The 22,264-nt window shown below is 36.9% G+C and overlaps 2 protein-coding genes across 4 annotated transcripts; one reads left to right on the forward strand and one right to left on the reverse strand.

Annotated features, from left to right (window-relative positions):
- The first annotated feature begins 1,104 nt into the window (after positions 1–1,104).
- On the forward strand, positions 1,105–15,849 carry LOC117950260 (protein PLANT CADMIUM RESISTANCE 9-like). Of its 3 annotated transcripts, XM_034881128.1 has the most exons (6): positions 1,105–1,201; positions 2,143–2,248; positions 2,353–2,543; positions 2,650–2,757; positions 7,944–8,241; positions 8,323–8,416. In XM_034881128.1, exons 2-5 carry the CDS (start codon positions 2,182–2,184, stop codon positions 8,136–8,138), a joined length of 561 nt encoding a protein of 186 aa, XP_034737019.1. In that variant the 5' UTR covers positions 1,105–1,201; positions 2,143–2,181; the 3' UTR covers positions 8,139–8,241; positions 8,323–8,416. The 3 variants fall into 3 exon arrangements, 2 of the variants coding, with proteins under 2 accessions (XP_034737019.1, XP_034737018.1); XM_034881127.1 differs by lacking the exons at positions 1,105–1,201; positions 2,143–2,248; positions 2,353–2,543; positions 2,650–2,757 and adding exons at positions 7,307–7,434; positions 7,526–7,716 and having other exon boundaries at positions 7,824–8,241; XR_004657854.1 differs by lacking the exons at positions 1,105–1,201; positions 2,143–2,248; positions 2,353–2,543; ... (1 more) ...; positions 7,944–8,241; positions 8,323–8,416 and adding exons at positions 7,638–7,716; positions 15,767–15,849.
- A 915-nt stretch (positions 15,850–16,764) lies between these two features.
- ttc4 (tetratricopeptide repeat domain 4) lies at positions 16,765–21,281 on the reverse strand. Its single transcript, XM_034881122.1, has 11 exons — positions 20,958–21,281; positions 20,650–20,767; positions 20,391–20,552; positions 19,374–19,451; positions 19,116–19,240; positions 18,938–19,024; positions 18,468–18,703; positions 18,245–18,329; positions 17,734–17,816; positions 16,892–16,984; positions 16,765–16,828 (listed from the first exon to the last, which is right to left on the reverse strand). The coding sequence occupies exons 1-11, from the start codon at positions 21,066–21,068 to the stop codon at positions 16,801–16,803; spliced, it is 1,206 nt and encodes a 401-aa protein (XP_034737013.1). The 5' UTR covers positions 21,069–21,281; the 3' UTR covers positions 16,765–16,800.
- Positions 21,282–22,264: the final 983 nt, after the last annotated feature.

The raw sequence follows: 22,264 nt of genomic DNA on the forward strand, positions 1-22,264 counted from the left end.
GGAAGACCAAGAATGGCATGACACCACCCGAAGCCAAACACTTTAACATCAGTTACAGAACCCTCAAACTCAAAGCCTTCGTCTGTGATATATGTTCTTGTTTGTCGAAAGATATAAAGTGACAATTTCCCACACATAGTGTAACACCTTACTTTAGCCTATGAGGGGGCAACTTGTCATACACATCTTAACCATTCATTACTAAAGTGAGATTTAAAAATACAAATTCTACCCATTTGTACACAATCATTAATTATTTATATTTCATTTGGAAAGTTTGTGACTATGATGTAATTAGACCGAGAAATTGAAGTGACAACAGAAAAAGTGTGACAAGAAGCCCTGCAGTTCCCTACTAAAGTTCAATACCTTCCTGAAAAATACACAGGGCAGGTAGCTTGAGGATTGTGGCCCCACGGAGTGGAAAAGTTAAGCCACGCAAAGCATTGTTTATTTTTGTAATTATGTAAAGTTGTAAGTCCCACTTGTTGAGTTCATGTTTATTCCCCTTTCCTTCTGAACCACACGCACTTCTAAAAGTAGTGGAAATAGTGCCTGTGACTCTGTATATATTTTATTGTACTGTATATTCCAAGGATATTCCCTTCCTCATGTGTCCTGAATAGACACATTATATTAGTGAATAATTTCCCTAATCACCAAGAGCCCCGACACAAAATCAGTGAGTGACATTGGTATCTATCGGTTAGAACAACAGGTCCCAAGATGTTGAAAGACAGGCTCCTGTTGTTACAGCGGGACCGGAGAACAGCTTTGTGTGTATAGGGGTGTCAGAAACCGGGTCACACAGCAACAACATGACCTAACACATTTAGTAGATGTTATCATAAATAGATGTATGTATTAGTAATAAGTTAAATAAATTGACATTTAAAATTAAAATGCACGTGCAGAAGGAAAGATAAATAAAATAAACTGTGGTAAAAGCAAGCTTCTTGTAAACACAATATGAAGACAACTTGTGGGTTGTGTCTTTATTGATGCTATCACTGGAGCCTATACCACTATATTATCTGTATTGTAAACAAACACATACTGCACAATAAGGTAAAGTTTCCTATATTGCGTCAGATTTTTTTTTATGCTCAGCGTCACCCACAAGATGCTACTCCTAATCCAAAACAATTTCATTCATTCTTTCACAGCTTGAGAGAAGCGAGCAGGTGCCAAGCTCAATCAGGTAAAGGATGTTACACCTTTATTCTAACAGTTAAATGAACATTTAAAGAAAAGTGAATTTACAAGAGTAAGATAAGTCGGGTTTCTGAGACAAAAATGATTGATTTTTACATTCACTGTAACACAGCCGCATGGGTCTTTCTAAACTAAAGTTACCAGTTGGATTGTTAAATATATTTAAATATATTAATATCTTAAATATATTGAAATATAAAATTCAAATTGTATAAAAATGACAGAGAGTTGAAAGAGATCTATGTTTTAATTTTTCTAAAGACACTGTGATTTTCTGTAGAATATGATTTAAGTAATTTGGTTTCTGTCTGAAAGTTGGAGCATTATTTTGTTCATCATGTCAAGCCCTGTTAAAATATTCCTATGTCTTAGAAGCTATTGTTGCATTTCATGGTCTTCAATGTGGATTACATTGACTATAAAGTCACTATTATCTTAAAAATGCATAGAAACTATGAGTTACTGCTTGAATTGTTGAACCAATGCCCCAGGCTTTGGTTACATTTTATTTTTGCCAAATCGGTGTGCACAACCTTTTTCAGAGGTTTTTTAAAATAACGGGGAAGAGATTGTTTTTTCCATTGGCTCCACTTTAGGTGGTAATGTGTTTGTTAACACATTAATAGCAAATGAAATTCCATGAGTGAAAGCTAATTGACTGCACATACTGTATGCACAAATGCAGCAATCTATTAGAATAATATTTGAACAGGTTGTAACTGGTAGAAATAAAAAAGATGGAAGGTTTGAATTCAAAGACACTTCTCATTTTCTCATGAACATGTTTTGCAACAAAGTGCTCCAAAGTCTAGTCAGAAGATCTGAAGGAGATCAAATACCTCATAAATCATACCATAAGATATGAACTCTCTGTAATCTTTTGACCAGTTTATCTTTTTTACTGAGCTCTGATTTCTGTGTTAACAGCGTTATTGTTCACTGTGTGTGGCTATATTCTAACATTCGATGGCAGAACAACCCATGACCGAGTGGAGCAGTGGTCTCTTTGACTGCTTTGAAGACGTGGCAACTTGTGAGAAGCAATATCACAACTTAACAAAATTGTATACGTAAATATTTGGCTTAAAGATCTTCTTTAGTAAGACAACTCTGTTGGTGTATTTCCGTGTTTTTCAGGTTGCTATGGTTTTTGGTGCTGCCCTTGCCTTGCCATCACAGTTTCAGAAAGATTTGGAGAGAGCCGTTGTCTCCCATTATGTGACATATGCACCCCCGCCATTACTGCATGTTGTGGGATACCTCTGTGTGTGGTGCCTCCTGCCGTCCTGTCTCTAAGGGCTGCCATGCGAAACAAATATGGTATCAAGGTATGATGCATGTAAAGCTGATGTAGACTGGATTTCAAACACATGCTTTGTGAAGGTGAATCCATGTTGAATTTAAAACATGTTCTTTTTCTTTGGCTCTCTGCAGGGTTCTCTCTGTAAGGACATTGCAGCTGCCTGTTGCTGCGAGACGTGCGCCTGGTGTCAGATGCATCGTGAGTTAAAACATCGCAAAAAAACTCCCACTGTCATCGTCATGCAAAATCAAGTCAATGTCCAAATGCAGCCTGCTCCAGGGATGATGATTCCTGGATACCCGCCCCAAGCTGGTTTTGCGAACCAACCAGGAGTCTTTGTGATGTCATCCTGAGCTCTGTGGCTTCTTGTTTGTGTGTTGTTGTCTTCTTAAGGAAATATTATGCAGTTCAGATCCTGCTAGTGACAAAGTGTAAGTCTATGTTTATGAGGTAAAACCAAAGTAGTAATCACAGTGATTTGTTTCCCTCGGCATCAGAGTATGCTGAATCAGTTTCAGTCTAATGATATAAAGGGCGTTTATTGTTCCAAATCCCTTAATTTTAGTTTTTGTTTATTGACAGCTACTATGGGCATCTGGTCAAGGACAAATGTGACATTTTTAGTCTTTTTAAAATCTTTATTTATAATTAAAGAAATAATAAAGTTGTATTAGGATAGGAACTACAGTAATACTTGGCAACATCACAGTGCAGTTTGTCCTATAGCCCAAGAGAGGGCCCTAACGTCATGTGACCACAAATTAAGTTATCGATCCATTGCAATCCCTCTCTTTAGTAAAATAAAACTCTTTGACAAAACTGCTACTAAAGATTTTGGCACCAGAATAGACAAAAAAAATGATAAAAAGCCACACAAATACATGCATACATGATTCTAAGCCATGTGGTCTTAATAAGCATAATAAACAGCTAGAATATAAACTGTGTTAAGAGATTATCAACATGCAATCTAAAAATTAAATAAATTCAGTTTATACATAAATAAATATAGAAGGTGGTTCAGACAGAAACACAATGAGCCAATTAGAGAACATATATACTGTATATGCCCTTGCTTGGGCTGTTTCAACAATTGTAGACTAATTACAGTGATACTTGATCATACAGTTCCAATATACAGTGTATATATACATATATAATATACATATATAAAGTATATATTAAAAAAATTCATTTATATCAATAATCCTTGACAATTTTAATTTTAGTCTTAAGTTTCCCTGTTTATTGAAGATAAAGTAATTCCTTTTTTTTGCATTCTTTTCCTAAACCTTCCATTTTTTTAAAGTTGGATTCACCGAACTTCTTAATTGCATCAAAATCACTTGTTTCAGCCTGATGAATGCCACCTGTTCTGTTTGTGGGCAAGTTCTATTCACAAAAAGGTTACCAAAGAATAGATAAATAATAAATCAAAGAATTTCAAACTGCAGAGATTTCTTAAATATGAAAGAAAGCTTGTCCACCAAGAAGTTTGCAAAACAAAGGGCACAAAAAAATAAATAATTTAGGCACGTGTATGAAGTCACTATATAAAGTCACTTGAAGTTGTAGTGGGCGCTTTGTTTTGGTGTTGTTTGGCAAAAATGTCATAGTCATATGGTAATTGAAGTGTTCTGAGAGAAAACTTGACTTGTGCATCTCCTCTTGGCTCTGTTTTAGGCTTTAGAAAATCTATCATGTTATGCCAATCATAAGTCCTTTCAGAGAGAGAGCCTTCCTCCAGTCTGTTCTCTGACTGAGAATTTGTTTGTTTTGAGTGATGTGAAAGCTCCTGTGTTCTTGCTAACTTCAATTGGATACTTCAGAAATCCATCCACCTTTAAATTGTTATTTTAACGTATATTATACATAGTCTTATAAGTGCTGTTTTCTAACCTATTGTAAGAAATCAAAATTTTTCATCTTGTAATATGTTATGGTTGAAATAAGAAAATTATAATAAAATTCTTATTTTTAACTTTTTTAGTAAACTTTTCTTTACAGACACTACAAAGGAGTGCAATTTCATATGCAAATCTAATAATGTTAGTGAGTTTTAGATTACTGTATAACATTATTAAGGTAAGGCAAGGTAGCTTTATTTCTATAGCACATTTCAGCAACAGGGCAATTCAAAGTGTTTTACACAAAAAACGTTAAAAAAAATAAAAACAAAACTCAATAAAAGTTACAGTGCAGTATAAGAAATTAAACACTAAAGAAATTAACAATTTAAAAAAAGGCAACATCAAAAAGAAACGTCTTCAGCCTTGATTTAAAAGAACAGAGTAGCGGGTCTGCAGTTTTCTGGAAGTGTGTTCCAGATATGAGGAGCATAGAAACTGAACGTTGCTTCCCCCTGTTTAGTTCTGACTCTGGGGACAGAGAGTAGACCTGTCCCAGACAACCTAAGAGGTCTGGGTGGTTCTGCTACATAGTGTAGCAGAAGATCAGAAATGTTTTTGGCCCTGAACAGTTTAGTGATGTTTAAACTATCAAAAGTACTTTGAAATCAACTTTTTGAGGCACAGGAAGCCAGTGTAAAGACTTCAGAACTGGACTGATGGGTTCCAGTCTCTTGGTCTTAGTAAGGACTCAAGCAGTACCATTCTGAATTAGCTGCAGCTGTCATGGTACAGCATGAAGGAGGACCCAAACGCAGAGTAAGTAAGCGAAGGCAGGATAATTTATTGTCCAAAACAACGAACAGAACACACCAGGGAACAGACAGTTCAAAACTCCAAGGACAAATGCAGAAAAACTCCTAAACACAAAATCCACAGGGGTCCAGGGAGAAAAAGGGGGAGGAACAGACAGGACAAGGAACAGGCAGTGGAGACCACAGGTTAGCTGGTTGCAGGAACAGGAACTCACAGGAAGCCGGGGAACAAGCAGGCAAACTAACCAGAATTATCTGACAAGAGACAAAGGGAACACGGGTTAAATACAAGAGGTAACGAGGTAATGGGGACCAGGTGAGACGTCAGGTGAATCACATTAGGGCTGGGAAGGACAATCAGACAAGCACAAAGCAAAGCTAGACAAGATTAGACAAGCCAGGAAACTACACTATCAAAATAAATCAGGAAGTAGAACAAACAGACACAGGGGAACACAAGACAGGACCAGCAACACAAGACCACGGAGAAAACTGAGACAAGAACACAAGGAGGCCAAAGAAAGGGAAAAATAATCCCAAACAAAAACCCCAAACCCCAGCGGCAGCTGTCTGATTGATTTTTCAGGGAGACCTGTAAAGACACCGTTACAGTAGTCAAGTCTACCTCAGATGAAAGCATGGACATGTTTTTCCAAATCCTGTTGACACATAAGTAATTTAACCCTTGACATATTCTTAAGGTGATAATAGGCTGACTTTGTAATTGTCTTAATGTGGCTCTTAAAATTCAGGTCAGAGTCAATGACTACACCAAGATTTCTGGCTTTGTCTGTTGTTTTTAACATTGATGTTTGAAGCTGGGCGCAGACTTTTAATTGTTCCTCTTTTGCTCCAAAAACAACCTAATATCACTAGTATCACTCTTCAATCAGTGATAACAAGACGTCCCAAGATGTTTATGAAGAGGCTCATGTTGCTACCGACAAGAGAACATTTTTGTGTGCAAGAGGCCTCCACTGTCAATAAATGTCAGAATCACTTCTCGCCAGATGGATCTTTTTATCTTGTTGACTTTTCCTGTCATTTCTTCTCAATCCTGGGTAACACCCTCCAGGGTCTTTAGGGAAAAGCAAAAGTCAGATGTAAAAATGCTTTAACAGTTTATCTTCTCTTAACTGAGCAGTTGAACAACAAGGGCTTGATAATAACTGTAATTAAACATACAAAATTGGGAACTTTCCTTTTTGGTTAATTTCAGCCAAGTGTGTTTCTGTGTTTAAATGAAAAGACGTAACATTGAATTGAATCTAAATAATAATACGACAGACGTTATATTCTTAGCATGTAGGGCTACTGAAGTTTCATTTTCATTGCTTTGTGTCAGTGGATTCAGGTTTTACAGCATTTTTGTGTTATCAGATTTTTGTGTTTTGTCTGTCATAAACAAGAAGCCATTCCTATCCAACACTTTCCAAAAGACTGATTCGTTTTAAGACTTCAGAGTTAACAGGGTGTCCAACTCGATCAGGTAAGACCTTTAAAGTTAGCTAATACGACTTATTCATCCTGTTCATCTTTAAACAGTTGTGTGACTATTGAATGACATGGTGTAAAAATGATGAATGAAATGAAACCTCTAAAATGAAGAGAATTGGGGTGTCAGATCAAAATGATTGACTCTCACTTTTTATTAGCCAAATTTAACATTTTTTAACAAATGTATTAACTCTAATAGGACTCTTACTGGTTAACAAAAATTGGTCACTGATATGGGGTGTCTAGTTAGGACACGGAAGGCAGCGATGTCCTTTGAAATGTTTAGTATATCCTTAAACATACACAGCCACACATGCATTCCTTAGTATTTGTAACAGTGAAGATGTGATTCTAAAGGAGGGAAGTAAACCTAAATCTTATCCAACATAAACCTCACAATTGAGATTTCAGTATTGATAAATGTTTAAATAAGCAATGCTAAAAATGTACTAGTAAAGACTTAAACTACAATAAGAATGCCGTTTCACGGGCTAGACATATAACATGTCTCAGTGTTTAGCACTTCTGCCTCACAGCAAGTTGGCATTGCAGAGTTCAATCACCGGTCTGGACAGGATACAATAAGACATGAGCTTTCTGCAATCTTTTACAGTTTTTTGCTGAGCTCTGATTTCTGTGCGTTAACAGGTTCATTGTTCACTCTTTGTGGTTGATGTAGTCCAACATCAGATGGCACCACAACCCTTCAAAAACTGGAGCAGTGGTCTCTGTGACTGCTTTGAAAACGCGAATACTTGTAAGAATTAAGACCACAACTTAAGAAAAAAAATAGTTTTGAAAGGTTTGTTAGTAAGACAACTCTGTCGGTAAATCTCTGTGTTTTTCAGGTTGCTATGGTTTCTGGTGCTGCCCTTGCCTTGCCTGCACAGTTTCAGAAAGATTTGGAGAGAGCCGTTGTCTACCATTATGTGACATAGTCGGCCCAGCCATTATGGCCTTCTTTGGGGTACCTATGTGTGCGGCGCCTCCCGCAGCCCTGGCCTTAAGGGCTGCCATTCGAAATAGATATGGTATTGAGGTATGATGCTTTTAAAGCTGAAATGGATGGATGGATTACACATGAAAACTTTAATAAAAGTAATGCGATGTCAAATTAACAACACATTTGTTTTTGGTTCTCTGCAGGGTTCTCTCTGCAGGGACATCGTCATTTCCTGTTTCTGCTGGTGGTGCAGCTGGTGTCAGATGCATCGTGAGTTAAAAAATTGCGAAACCGCTCCTATTGTTGTTAATGTGCACCACCAAAATGTTACAAACGTGAATGTGCACCAGCCTGCTCCAGTGATGATGGCTCCTATAAACCCTGCTCCAATGATGGCGGCTCCTGAATGCCCTGCTCCAGGGATGATGGTTCCTCAATACCCGGCTCCAATTGGTCCTGAAAACCCTGCCCAAATGATGATGCCTCCTGCATACCAGTTAGTGGAAACCAAAAATTGAGAGCATGATGATGGTGACTTTTAGTTTCTTAACCCTCACAGGTCTAATCCATCTTTTCTAATATTTAAGTTGCTTGGTCTCCTTGTGTAATAATGCTTGTATATACACACTATTCTGCTGATCTTGAGATTTAGTTGCTATTAAGTGCCTGAGGTGGTGCTGTTTAAGTTTTTTTTTTTCGGTGGCCTCAATCCTATGATAAAAATGTATTGAAATCTCACAGAGAACCTGTTGGCTTTTAAAAATTGATATCCCGAGCCTTGGCAATCAGGGGAAACCAAAATAAACTCTTTAACAAACAAAGATGTATGAGTTTTTCCCAGAAAAGTCCACACAGTTTTATCCAAGTTCAAATTTGACATCAATAGACTAAATCACACTAATTTCAGCCTTCAGGCATAATTCTGGCCTGTTTAGAAGGCTTTGCACATACTCATAGAACTGGAGTTGTATCAACATAACTGCAATTTTCCAATACACCTGTCACTCCCCGATGTAAATCGTGTGCAGATTTGCATAGATTAAAATGGTTTCTGGCATAACGTGTAATACTGAAATTTGTGAAATCCATGAAATAATAAACGTTTCTCATTACAAACAATAACAGAAGATGGGAATCATTTTAAAAAGGTTTTAGCTACATATAGCTATGTTTCCATCCACACGTTTTTTTCGAATTAAGTAAAAAAACGTAAACAAACAGTAAAATTTGATGGACTTTTTTAATTTAATTTACGAGCAAAATATAATGGCTATTTTAGGTGGCAAAACTCTAACAAATTACATAATTTATCAGGAAGTCGCAAAAGAAATGGGCTACAAAGGTTACGACAAGCAGTTGGACGTCCTCCGGAGGAAATGGAAGGCGCTCAAACAGCAAGACGTGTCTCAAAAAAAGAGTTGTCTCGCAGCAGTGCCGGAGGGAAATAAAAGCCAAGTTGCATCTGCATCACGATAGCGATGTGTTGATAGTGTCGTTTTCTTATTATAGCTTGATATGTCGCTATCAGCAAACGCTATCCATGCTTACTGAATTGACATTACACAAGTCTCTCGTTAGCATCTTGTATGCTACTTGTTGCAAAGTGACGCAGTGACCAATTAAAAAAGACAGATACCAGTAATCCCATAAGGATGGCTGGTACCACAAAGCACTGAACCTCGGGTCAATCAGATGTAAAATAACAGAGTTACAAGAAGAATTCAGGCGACCAATGCACTTATACATCCGATTCCTCAGTAAATCTGAGAAAGTAGTAACTCCTGCTTAACAGAACAATTCACTTGCGCCACACCACCTTGGTTTTCTGAATATAATGTGCAGGCAATCATTATGAGCGACCCGCAGCTTATTGAAGCTTGACTTTTTGAATTTGATCCACAAGGGGGCGGTGTAAAAAGCAGTACATTACGCTTTAAAGAGGTTAATCCTGACAACATCAGAACACCAGGAGGTGTTCCTGGCAAGCATGTTAGCCTATTTTAATAACATGCAACGCTGCCTATACATGTCATCATCGTTTAAAATTTGATCTGTTAAGATGTCACCCAAATACTTAATTTTACAACCAATAGTTAGCACTTGCCCTGCCAGAGGGAAAGATGGAAAAATAAGGTCCTTATCCTCTTTCACTCTACAGATCATAACCAAACTCTTTTTGGCATTATATTTCACATCAAATTCAACACCATGATTGGAAAATATATTCAACAACTCCTGAAACCCTGCACCACTGGAATACCAAAAAGCCAAGATTCTAATTTTACTATTTTGTACTCCTTGTGGTGGTAAACTCGGTCCAAAGCTTTGGGGGCATCAATAAAACCAATAAAAACAGAGGATTTTTGTCTGGCCTTGAAACCAAACTGGTCATCTGAACTATACAAATAAACAAACAACCTATCTAATAAAATTTCCAGGACTTTTGATAATACACTAGCTAAAGCAATAGGTTTATCACTATCGACATTCCCCACCTTTCCCGCTTTGCCCTAAATTATATTATATACTGAAGAAACCCACCCACCTTTAAATTGTGACCTTACTATACATAGTCTTATAAGTGCTATTTTGTAACTTATTGTTAGAAATTGTTTTAATTTTTCATCTTGTAATGTGTCATGGTTGAAAAAGAAAATGATAATAAAATTCTCATTATTTCAAATCTTTGTGAAATGGGTTTATTTTAAACAGACACTACAAAAGTCCAAAGTCATTGCATTTCTATATACCAATCTAGTAATGTTAGTAACTTACACATTAATGACCAACACTAGTATCACTCTTCTATCAGTGATGACAAGAGGACCCAATACATTTATGAAGAGGCTCATGTTGCTACTGGCAAGAGAACAGTTTTTTGTTAATAAGGCCTCAACTGTTATTGAACAGGTGATGGGTTGGTAAATATGGTAGGACTGTATTAGGAATAATTATTATAATGGGTGTAAAACTGGGGTGTGTCGGTCAGAACACAAAGGGAGTCGATCCAATTCAATCCAGACCAGAACTTTACTTGAGGTGTTGAATAATTTACACAGCACAGCACAATAGGGTACACTGTTTGGCAAGTAATGGCTATATGTGTACATAGCTATCTATGTGTAGATGATTAGGAATATATTTGTCTTCATGCGTGTTTGTTTTTATGTGTGTGTGTGTGTGGTCTGAAATAAACAAGAACAAACAAGAAATAACATGAATGTCATTTTGTCATTTTCAAATTAGCTGCATCATTTACATTAAAACAGACTAAACTGAACTATAGTGACTAATTCTAATGGCACAACAGTATCTACCAGTGCAATTAACCAAATGAATAAAATTAGCAATGACGCACACATCGCACACACAGCTGTTGTCTCCCTCTCGCTGAGCTGGGCATCTATCTTAAGGTGACGACGACTGGAAATGTCAGAAACACTTCTCGCCTGATGGATGTTTTTATGCTATGTTTTTTTTGTCAAGTTCTTGTCACCAGGAGTTTAATCCTGGGTAACACTTTGCAGTGTCTTTTTGGAGAGAGCCAAAGTCAGATGCTTTAAAATTTCCCACAGAAAAGCTTTAATGACTTCAATGTACAATACTCCTGAAATGCTTCAGGTTGAAAGTGCTTTATTAGTTTATCTTCTTTTAACTAAGTAGTGGAGGAACAATGATGATGATAACTTTCCTAGAATCAAACATAAAAATATGTGGAAATTTCCTTGAGTGAATACATTCAGGTTTTACAGCATAGTTTTGTATTAAGCAGTTGATGACACGCAGGATGCTATTCTCGTCTAAGAAATTATAAAAGACTTCCTACTCGTTTTACAGCTTCAGAGTCACCAGGTTGTCTAACTCCATCAGGTAAGAACTTTAAAGTTAGCTAATACGAATTCTTTGTCCTGTTCATCTTTAAACAGTTATGTGACAATTTAATGAACATAATGTAAAAGTGAACCTATAAAATGAAGAGAAGTAGGGTTTCTAAAAGATAGATTGTCACGTTCTTTGTGTTGCACATGTTGCACAACAGTTTTTGTCAATACGCATTAACCTTGCCAAAAAAACAGGCATCCTCTAAATACCACCTGTAAGATTGTTTTAGGAGCACACTGTGTGACTTACTAGTGGGATATACTGTTGGATATGTATATATATAAAAAGTCAGAGTATAGTATGTCTTAAAAATGTCATAAAAAAGTAAAAGTATAGGATGTCATAAAAAAGTCATAAAAGATAAACTATGGTTTACCATAAACGTCATGCTATGGTATGCCATAAATGATCATAGTATAGTATGTAATGAAAAAGTCATAAAAGACAGTATAAAATGTCATCAAAGTCATAGTATATTATGTCATAGAAAGTCATAAAAGTCGTAGTGTAGTATGTCGAAAAATACCCATTGAAAAGTCTTAGTATGTAATGTCAAAGAACAGTCATAAAAAGTCATTGTATGTTATATAAAAAGAATCAAAAGATACTGTGTGAAAATTTGTAATAACAGTCATGGTATAGTATGTCAAAAAAGCTGTAGTATGGTATGTTGAAACAAGTTATTAAAAAAGTCATAGCATTTTTTCTCAAAAACAAAGTCATAGTATAGTATGTCGAAAAAAGCCATTGAAAAGTGATAAAAAAAGACATAGTATAGTATGTCAAAAAAAGAAATGGTATATAATGTTTAAAAAATCATAGTATAGTATATTTTAAAAGAAAGTTGTGGAACATACTGAATATGTCAGAAATCGTGATAATAAATTCATAGTATGTTACACTGGGGTTTGAAAGTTTGGGCTTTTTGGGGAAGCCAAAAAAAGGTAAAAAAAATCTCCAAAAGGCATCAAATGACAGATTAGAAATTCATATAGTATGTCACAAAAAAGTTAGATTTTATTTACATCATTTACACTTTCAAAATAACAGAAAACTAAAAAATGGCAACTGCAAAAGTTTGGGCAACCTGCAGAGTTTATAGCATGCACCGCCCCCTTTGGAAAGCTGAGACCTGACAGTGTCATGGATTGTTCTCAATCTTAAGGTTTAAAATGCCCAGACTAATCTGACCTCGCCCCAACAATCAGCACCATGGTTCTTCTAAGCAGTTGTCTAGAAAACTGAAACTGAAACTGGTTGACGCTCACAAAGAAGGAGAAGGCTATAAGAAGATAGCAAATCGTTTTCAGATGCCAATATCCTCTGTTTGGAATCTAATTAAGAAAAGGCTGTCATCAGGAACAGTGGAAGTTAAAGCAAGATCTGGAAGACCAAGAAAAATATCAGAAAGAACAGCTTGCAAGATTGTAAGAAAAGCAAGTCCAAACTAACGTTTGACTGCACGATCCATCCAGAAAGACCTGGCAGACACTGGAGTTGTGGTACACCATTCCACTATAAAGAGATACTTGGACAGATATGGTCTTCATGGAAGAGTCATCAGAAGAAAACCTCTTCCACGTCCTCACCTCAAAAATCAGAGTTTGAAGTTTGCAAGTGAACGTATGGACAAGCCTGATGCATGTGGAAACAAGTTCTGTGGACCGATGAGATTAAAGTACAACTTTTTGGCCGGAATGAGCAAAGGTGCGTTTGGAGAAGAAAGGGCACAGAATTGAATGAAAAGAAACTCTGTCCAACTGTTAAGCCTGGGGGTGGATCAATCATGCTTTGGGGTTGTGTTGCAGCCAGTGGCACAGGGAACATTTCACGAGTAGAAGGAAAAATGGATTCAATAAAATGTCAGTAAATTTTGGACGCTAACTTGATGCCATCTGTGAAAAAGCTGAAGTTAAAAAGAGGATGGCATGGTATATGTGTTGAAAAAAGTGACAAAGTAATGGTCCAGGTTATTAAGTTACACATGCTGTCCAACCTTAGCAGCTCTACTTTTAAGCCTCTGTGAGCTTTAGTTAATTTTAGTCAAACAGAAAAGGGAAAGATATGACATGGGGTATACAACATGTGTTACAATAGGCGTTCTCCTTCTAGTATAGTGTTTTTAAAAGAATCACAGTATAGAATATAAAAAGTAATGGTATTTATGTCAGAAAAAGTGATAAAGTTGTATGTTGAAAATGTGAGCAAAAAAGTCAGGCTATAGTACATTGAAAAAAGTCATAAAAAAGTCAAAGTGTATTATATCAAAAGTCTGAGTAAAGTATGTGAAAAAGGTGATACAAATATAATAGTATAATATGTCCAAAAAAGTGATAAGAAAAGTCCCAGCATGTTAAAAGAAGGGATAGAAGAGTCACAGTATGTATGTCCACCTCACAGCTGTGGCATATCAAGATGCATAGTTATTGCATGTGAGTGCCTTAGGCTGGCCACAATTAAAGGCCACTGTGCTGTTTTACTGTACAGGGGGCATCCGAAAACAGTATCTGGTGTTAGGGTTAGGGATTGGCCAGCTCAATCAGCATCGATTGATATGCCACGTGAGGTGGATCGATTATCTCGTCAAAGGAGTGCTCACTAACACAGATTTAGAGAATTTGTAAACAACATTTGAGAGAAATAGGCCTTTTGTGTACATGGAAAAAGTCTTATACCATTGAGTTCAGCGCATGAAAAATGGGGGCAAAAACAAAAGATGTGTTTATAATTTTGTTCAGTGTATGTCAAAAAACTGATGTCAAAGTCATATTTAATTTGTTAAAAAAAGTGACAAAAAAGTAATGCTATAGTATACACAAAAAGTCATAGATGTCAAAACATGTCGGAAAAGTGATTAAAAAAGTCATGGTGTAGTACGTCAAAAGTGATAGTATAGCATATCGAGAAAAGTGATAACAAACTTATAGTGTGGCATGTCTAAGTATAGTATATGGAAAAAGTGATAAAAGTATAAAGTATAGAACGTTAAGATCAATCATAGTGGTAGTAGTATATAAAAAAAATCAATAAAAGTCATACAATAGTATCATAAATCATAAAAAGTAATAAATAAAAAAAGCAACAAAAGGGATAAAAAATAGTATTATAGCATTGAAAATTCTGTTGCTTTTGTCCAGATAATAAGATATGAGCTATCTGTAATCTTTTTGCTAGAGTTTGAGTTATTTGCTGAGCTCTGATTTCTGTGTGTTAACAGGTTCATTGTTCACAGTGTGTGGCTGAAGTAGTCCAACATCCGATGGAATCACAACCCTTAACGGACTGGAGCAGTGGTCTCTGGGACTGCTTTGAAAACGCAAGTACTTGTAAGAATCAAGACCCAACCTTTTGAATTTCTTTTTATTGAAGTGGACACATTATGCTTTTCTGTATTTTCTGAAATATCTACAATGTTATAATGTTGGATTTTCATGTTAAACATTGCATAAACTTAGGTAAACACATTTACATATTTATTTATTGTTTAAATTCTCCCCAATTTTGGGTTGCATTACTGCTGAAATCTGTCTAAATCTGTGTTAGTGAGCACTTCTCCTTTGCCGAGAAAATCCATCCACCTCCCAGGTGTGGCATATCAAGATGCTTATTAGAAAGCATTAATATTGCGGAAGGTATTGGGGTAGGTTGTGGTAAAAAAAATGACTATTCCATTCACAGGCAACAGCTCTGGTGGACATTCCTGCAGTCAGCATGCCAATTGCACGCCCCCTCAAAACTTGACATCTGTGGCATTGTGCTGTGTAATAAAACTGCATATTTTAGAGTGGCCTGCCATTATCCAGCAACTTCTTCTTTTTTTTTACTGACTTGTTGTTTTTTTAACATTAAAGCATTTAAACATGTTCTAGTAAAAAAAACACAATAAAAGTATGAACCTAAAAATACTTTGTAATAGTTCCCCTTTAAAGGTCTTGTTTAGTATAACAACTCTGTTGGTGTGTCATGGTTTTCAGGTTGCTATGGTTTCTGGTGCTGCCCTTGCCTTGCTTGCACAGTTTCAGGAAGATTTGGAGAGAACAATTGTCTCCCATTGTGTGACATATTCAGCCCTGCCATATTAGCAGCATTGGGGATACCTTTGTGTGCGGCTCCTCCTGCAGGCCTGTCCTTGAGGGCTGCCATGCGAAATAAATATGGTATCAAGGTATGATGCTTTAAAGGGGATTAATACTGGATTTCACATGAAAACTTTAATAAAAGGGATGCAATGTTTAACTTACAACATTTCTTCGATCCTCTGCAGGGTTCTCTCTGTAAGGACATCGCAGTTTCCTGTTTCTGCGGGTGGTGCAACTGGTGTCAGATGCATCGTGAGTTGAGACATCGTAACAAAACTCCCACCATTGTCAATGTGCACCATCAAAATGTTACAAACGTGAACGTGCAGCAGCCTCCAATGATGATGGCTCCTGGATACCAATATCAGTGAATACCAAAGACAGAGTATGATGATGAAGAACTTTAAGTTTCTTAATAATCATGACAATTAGAATCTAGTAATTGTTTACCATCAAGTCAAATTCTTTTCTGAAGTTTCTGTTTGAAAAAGGTGTGACCTTTTGCACCCTTTAACTGTGCTAGGGGTCACACAAACTGTAACATATGTATTTTGCTGTTGCCAACTGTGTGATTACGTAATGGTGAAAATACCCTGAATTCCAGAAGGGAGGGTGTTTTCTTGACTATGACTACAAATATGAGTTGATGTGAACTCTTTATTGTGGCTTCTTATCTCGCTCCGCTCTGCTCTTCTTACCCACTTACCATTTCTTTTCAATTCTGTGTTTTTTTTACAATTTTTGCTTTTAGGGCAGGATGGGAAAAGATTATTACTGTATTTTGTACTTGCTTTTGATTATTCACTAAAAGAATAAAACTACCTAAGCTTGTTGTGAGCTAGGGGACCAAACAAATTAGTACTCCTTTATTTAAGTCATTTAATTTCTCTCTCTCACAGCTCAGCCATTCGAGGGCAGAGGTTTCCTAATATTTGGGGTGGTTCAGAAGATGACGATGAAGTCTAACTGTTGAGAAAATTGGTTAATGCCACAAAATCCCTAGTACGACCCACTTAACAAAAATGCATATAAAAAAACATTTACAAGAGTGAAAATTTAAAAAACAAAACTTTGATAAAGTTGATTAACGCCATTTTCAATCTGCCAGTTTTTTTCAAAAAAACACATAAACACAAAGAATCCACATTTAGAAATCTTACGTTTTATTTTGTTATTTGGTGTCTTTGTTCTTGACCACTAGAAACATGCATATTTCTCATCATGTCTTTTTCAAGGGGAAATTCAGTCTTCTTGGGTTGAAAAGAGAATTTAGGATATTAAATGTCCCAAGATTTGCAGGTTGTTACAATCCTTTTACTTTCTTTTCTGTTAAAAACTGTTTCCTGAATGACGAACCCTTCACCAGAACAATGAAGCTGGGAGTACCTGCCTTGACAAAAAACCTGTTTGACAAACCATACAGGAAAGAAGCGTCAAGGAAGTTAATGTAAAAACAACACCGCAGAAATATATTCAGACAATTTCCTCTAATAAAATTTTTTTAACTGTACTTGATTACAGAAGCTGTGATTTGATTGATTGATTGCTTTTGTGGACAGGTGTCTTTTATCCAGGTAACAAACTGAGATTAGGAGCACTTTCTTTAAGAGCGTGCTCCTATTCTCAGCTTGTTACCTGTAAAAAAAGACACCTGGGAGCCAGAAATCTTTCTGATTGAGAGGGGGTCAAATAGTATTTCCCTCATTAATTCAAATCAATTTATAACATTTTTGACATAAGTTTTTCTGGATTTTCTTGTTGTTATTCTATCTCTCACTGTTCAAATAAATCGATCATTAAAATTATAGACTGATCATTTATTTGTCAGTGGGTAAACGTGCAAAATCAGCAAGGGATCAAATACTTTTTTCCCCTCAATGTAGAGGCCTTATAAGACAAAAAGTATGTGCAGGTTAAAATGTCACTTACAATGTCCATTACAAAAAATAAAAACACCTGTCAGTTAATCACAAATCTTGAAAAAGTCCTCAAGTCATACTAATAACTTTCATAAAGCACCTTTTACAGACAATGTCACAAGGTGCTTCACATGTCATATTTGTTACAGTATTTCATAAAAAATTCATGGTATAGTATGTCATAAAAATATCAAGAATAATTTAAAAAAAAGACTTTATCTCAATGAATATACCTTTTATGCTGCAACACTTTTAAAAGTGACATCTCTGGGTTTACTTGATAGAATGTCTCCTTCTCCTCATCTTCAAAGTACAGCTAGAAGAAAAGCGTGGAGAAGGGTCAAATGAAGTTATTAGGATAAAAAATGTACCATCATTTAATATGATTCAAGCTACATTTTTATAAAACTGGCCTTTAAGGTAATAAAATATACCTCACGTCTGACTGCTGTACACTTGATTAATTTACAGTTATCATGAAACAGTATTTTACATAATATGAAATATAACTAAAATTATATATTGCTTAATGAACTCTCTTCATCAGAATGTGTCCCTCTATAGTTTGCAAAGAAATACTATTTGTTATGCTTTTTTTTTTTATTAGTTTAGGGATGCAGAATATTTTAGTAAAAATTACACCACATTATTACCGACATTGTTTGCACAAAATTATGTCAGGTGCCTTTTGCTTAATCTTCTTTGTCCTGAGAGACCAGTAACATTTAGGAAAAGCACACAAACCTGCAAATTTTGTGAGTGGTACTTTCTGTCCTCGTCCCAAGGTGGGAGTTCTTCTCCAAACATGACCGCCAGATGATCCATGAAACTGAACAAAAAGAAAAAGACACAGTTATTGCAGCTGGGATTCTGGTTAAAGAACTTCTGATGTATTTGACCTATGAAGAAACCCACAGAAATACAACAAATCAGGACAAATTTGGGAGTAAAAGAGGAGTGAGGTTACCAGTTGTTTTCGCAGAAAGCAGAGATGAAATCAGTCTGCCGGTGTTCAGGATAGAGAAAGAGAACAGGCCAGTGCAGAGAGCCCTGCTCATCCAGGAAGACCTGAGCCCCCGTGACCTCCTGAGAGCTGAGGCCATCCAGGCTCAGCGGTGATGTCGCTGCTGAGGAGCCTTCGTCCTCACTGTCGGAACAGCGCCGACGAGGCTTCGCCGACTGAAGGAGCTTGATGCCTCGATCCTGCGTAAAGCACACAAAAATATATCTGATAATCATTGGAAGAGAAAAAACTAAAAAACACACACAGGCTTATAGAAATAAAATAAGTCAGATTTGACAAATGATTTAATAATATTGATTTTCAAACACAAATGCTCATACAAAGCACCACATGTTTGATGCTTAGCTGCGAGCACGCTGTAGTTTCATTTTTTACTCAGTTAAAAAAATTAAAATAAAACAAAGGATGCTTACCTTTATAGCGGCCAGAAGAGCTTCTTTCTCGCCATGCAGCTTTTTTTCTTTGAGCTTGTTCTTTCTGGCATCTCTCTCTGCTGCTCTCTGAAGCACACAAACCAAAAAAGGGCTTTGGGCTTGACAGAAACCAAAACCTCCACATTAAAATCTCATTTCAACTCGTTAGGGATTGTACCTTGTGTTTATCTGCTGCTGCTCTCAGCTCCTGCAGCTTCTTGTCCGTGGGATGGACCTTGAGTCCCTCATCACACCACTGGACAGCCTCTGCAAAGTTACGCAGCTCTAAACAGCTCTGAGCCCCTGCAGAGACACACACAACATACTGTATATGCAGGACTGCTTTATTGTCCTAATTTTAGGAAGCAATTCTACTTTCTCATTATTACCATGTACTGTTATGCTATTGTAATATTTACAAGGTATGCTTACATACCTCTAAGCAAGGCTTTAAGGTGGTCTGGCTTAATCTTCTTTGCAGCTGCAGCATCGTTCAAGGCAGAGCGCATGTTACCTGTGTGATATAAACCAGAAAAACAATTAGGATGAAATTAGGCAAGCTCCATATGCATATGTGCCATAAGCACTAGGATGCTCTTCAGCTGAGTACAGCATCTTATGTCTTAGATTCTATTTAGATTTTACAGACTTTATAATATGTATTTGTATGAGCATTGTTTAGAGGTAGCCTGAGAAATAAGAAATTCCTTGCCAACAACCGCTTCACTGCAATTGTTGTGCATATGACATTTACAAAAAAATAAAAAATAAAAAAAACTTACCTGGTAGACCACCTATTATTTATATGCATAACAAACCATGTTTGGTGCAAGCAATACATGCATGTCTTGAAAGCTGCTAATGTATCTGTATTAGAAATGGAAATCTCTGGGCACCTCACAATACTGATTCAGAAGCCAACGATTCGATTCTAAAACGATTATTGGTGCATCTCAATGCAACAATTTTAAATTTACATTTCCATTCATGATTTTTAAAAATGTACATATAAATCTGAGCTTGTTAGATTTGGACATATCCAGTATTTGTCACAAGTTTTAATTAAATATTTTGTCCACTGAAGGTTCTTCTTTTGTAGTCATTCCATGCTTAAGCCTTAAACATGCTTGTGAAAGTCGCCGTCTCTCACAGTAATCTTCCATGTCAGAGGCTCAGTCGTGTTTAAAGGTGGAGAACTGGCTTCTTAGAACATGAAAGGTGGTCAGATGCAATGGGATAAAGTAGATGAACAGCCTGTATGTCTTTTGACTAACTATTTTATGTATGTCATTAGATCATGTGTACATATGTTTTTTTTGTTCTAAATTGTTAGATTATTAACTTATCAGAATCGAGCATTGAATCGTTCTAGAGAGAATCGTGACGCATGTAAGAATTGATGATTGTTCCCACCCCTAACCTGTACAGCTGGCATGTAAATAATAAACCTCACCCAGGTGGAAGTGCGCCGCTGCTCGGTTGGTTAGGAGGACAGTGTTGAGGTCCTGGTCTACACATTTCTTCTTCAACCCCGCTGTGTAGGACAGTATGGCCTTCTCGTAGTTCTTCTCTTTGAAAAACTCATTGCCTTCATCTTTCAGGGTCTTTGCTTGCTCTGGGGAGGAATCAAAAGATGTTTTAGTCTACAAAAGCTTTTTTTCACTGAAGACAAATGATGTTTCAAAAGCTTGAGGGACTGGTGGCCCACCTACCTTCTGGGGGTCTATCTTCATCATGGATAATGGCCTGGAGACAAGCTAGGTCTGGGTATGTGTGTGGGTCGATCTCTTCAGGGGCTGTCTTCATGAACATAGGTACTTTATTAAATTCCTGAATGACACAAAACAGAGGATCACTGCGGATGGACCGACAATGTAACGTTACTCTATCAAATGATCCGTTAGCTTGCTGGCTAACAACAACAACGACGACGACGACATTAAAGTTAACATCTCATTTCTGCATGACTATCTTCTCTAATGTTGGTAAACGAGAGCTTCTAGCTACAGCTTAGCATTACCTCCTCCCAGTTGTTTTCACTGAAGCCCCTTTTATATCTCTGGGTCTTGAATTTGTCCATGAACTCGTCCATGCCATCGTCGCTGTCATGTTGCACCTCGGAGGACGCCATTTTTGGATTAAATATGTGTTTGAAGCGCTGTTTATTTGTATTAAATAAATATTCTATTAACTAAGACATGAGATTATTGCCTCAAACATCAGCCGTAAAAACTTGTTTTCCCCAAGCGTCTTGTTTACACATGGGCATGGGCGGTACGACGTGCACGAAGCTCCGTGCGGAAACATAGTACCGTTATATTAGTTCCAACGTCGCCTTAACTGACAGCAACTAATATGTTTTATTATCAAACAGGCAGAGATTACATAGCTATAATAAGCTGTATTTCTAATAAAAACAAAGAGAAGCCAAAGCTTAAGACGCTGCGCTGGTGAGCCACTGGAGACCCACACACTGAGAGGGAAAGGGAAAAACCGGAAGAACGACGAGAGAGAGAGGAAAAGAAGGAGAAGCATCCAGAAAACCCTCATTCACACACAGTCTTGTCACTTCCCCACTTGTGGCTTCGTGACATGACAAGAAATACATTGCAGTGTTATAAGAGCAGAATAAATATGGCTATGTAATATCAAAATGTATAAAAATATAACATGAACAACGTGCACATATGTGCAATATAGTAACAGTGGCATTATACTAGTAGTACGAATTATATAGATATATACAGTGTAAAACTGAATATATAATAAAAAAACATGGATATACTGAATAAACCATGTAAACAGATATGTAGTGTGTACAGCTATGTGCAGTGGTAGCATTATCAGAGTAAGAATAAGTGCATGCAGGATCGATAGTATGAAGAGCAGTAGAATATATGTACAGATGTAATTACAGTGGGCGGAGGTAGATCTGTAATAAATAAATAGAGCAGTATGGCTGGGGTAGGGTAGTGTAAATTGTCCGGAGGAGGCTTTGTAGTTTAAACTGTCACGGGACGTAGAGCAAGAGTTCAGTAGGGTGACAGCCGTAGGAAAGAAGTTTCCTCTGAACCTGCTGGTACGGGTGCGGAGAGACCTGAGAGGCCTCCCGGAAGGGAGTGGGGTGAACAGGCTGTGGTTGGGGTGAGAACAGTCTTTGATGATGCTGCGGTATCATCAATACTGTTTATCTAGGTCAGAAAAATCTAAATTTTCCTCAAAACATTTGTTTGTGAACATCGCAAAGAACTAAGTAGTGACAGAACAATGGAATGAGGATAACTTTCCTGGAGTCAAACATACAAAATGGGAAAATGTCCTTGAATG

Source organism: Etheostoma cragini, chromosome 9 (genome assembly GCF_013103735.1).
Source record: "Etheostoma cragini isolate CJK2018 chromosome 9, CSU_Ecrag_1.0, whole genome shotgun sequence".
NCBI lineage: Eukaryota > Metazoa > Chordata > Actinopteri > Perciformes > Percidae > Etheostoma > Etheostoma cragini.

Coding starts and splice junctions, on each gene's coding strand:
- LOC117950260 (XM_034881127.1), top strand. CDS start 7,368: ATGGCACCACAACCCTTCAAAAACTGGAGCAGTGGTCTCTGTGACTGC. Junction 7,435..7,525: donor CTTTGAAAACGCGAATACTT/GTAAGAATTAAG, acceptor TGTGTTTTTCAG/GTTGCTATGGTTTCTGGTGC. Junction 7,717..7,823: donor GAAATAGATATGGTATTGAG/GTATGATGCTTT, acceptor GGTTCTCTGCAG/GGTTCTCTCTGCAGGGACAT.
- ttc4 (XM_034881122.1), bottom strand. CDS start 21,068: ATGGCGTCCTCCGAGGTGCAACATGACAGCGACGATGGCATGGACGAG. Junction 19,241..19,373: donor CCTTAAAGCCTTGCTTAGAG/GTATGTAAGCAT, acceptor GTGTCTCTGCAG/GGGCTCAGAGCTGTTTAGAG. Junction 18,330..18,467: donor GCTTTCTGCGAAAACAACTG/GTAACCTCACTC, acceptor CTTTTTGTTCAG/TTTCATGGATCATCTGGCGG.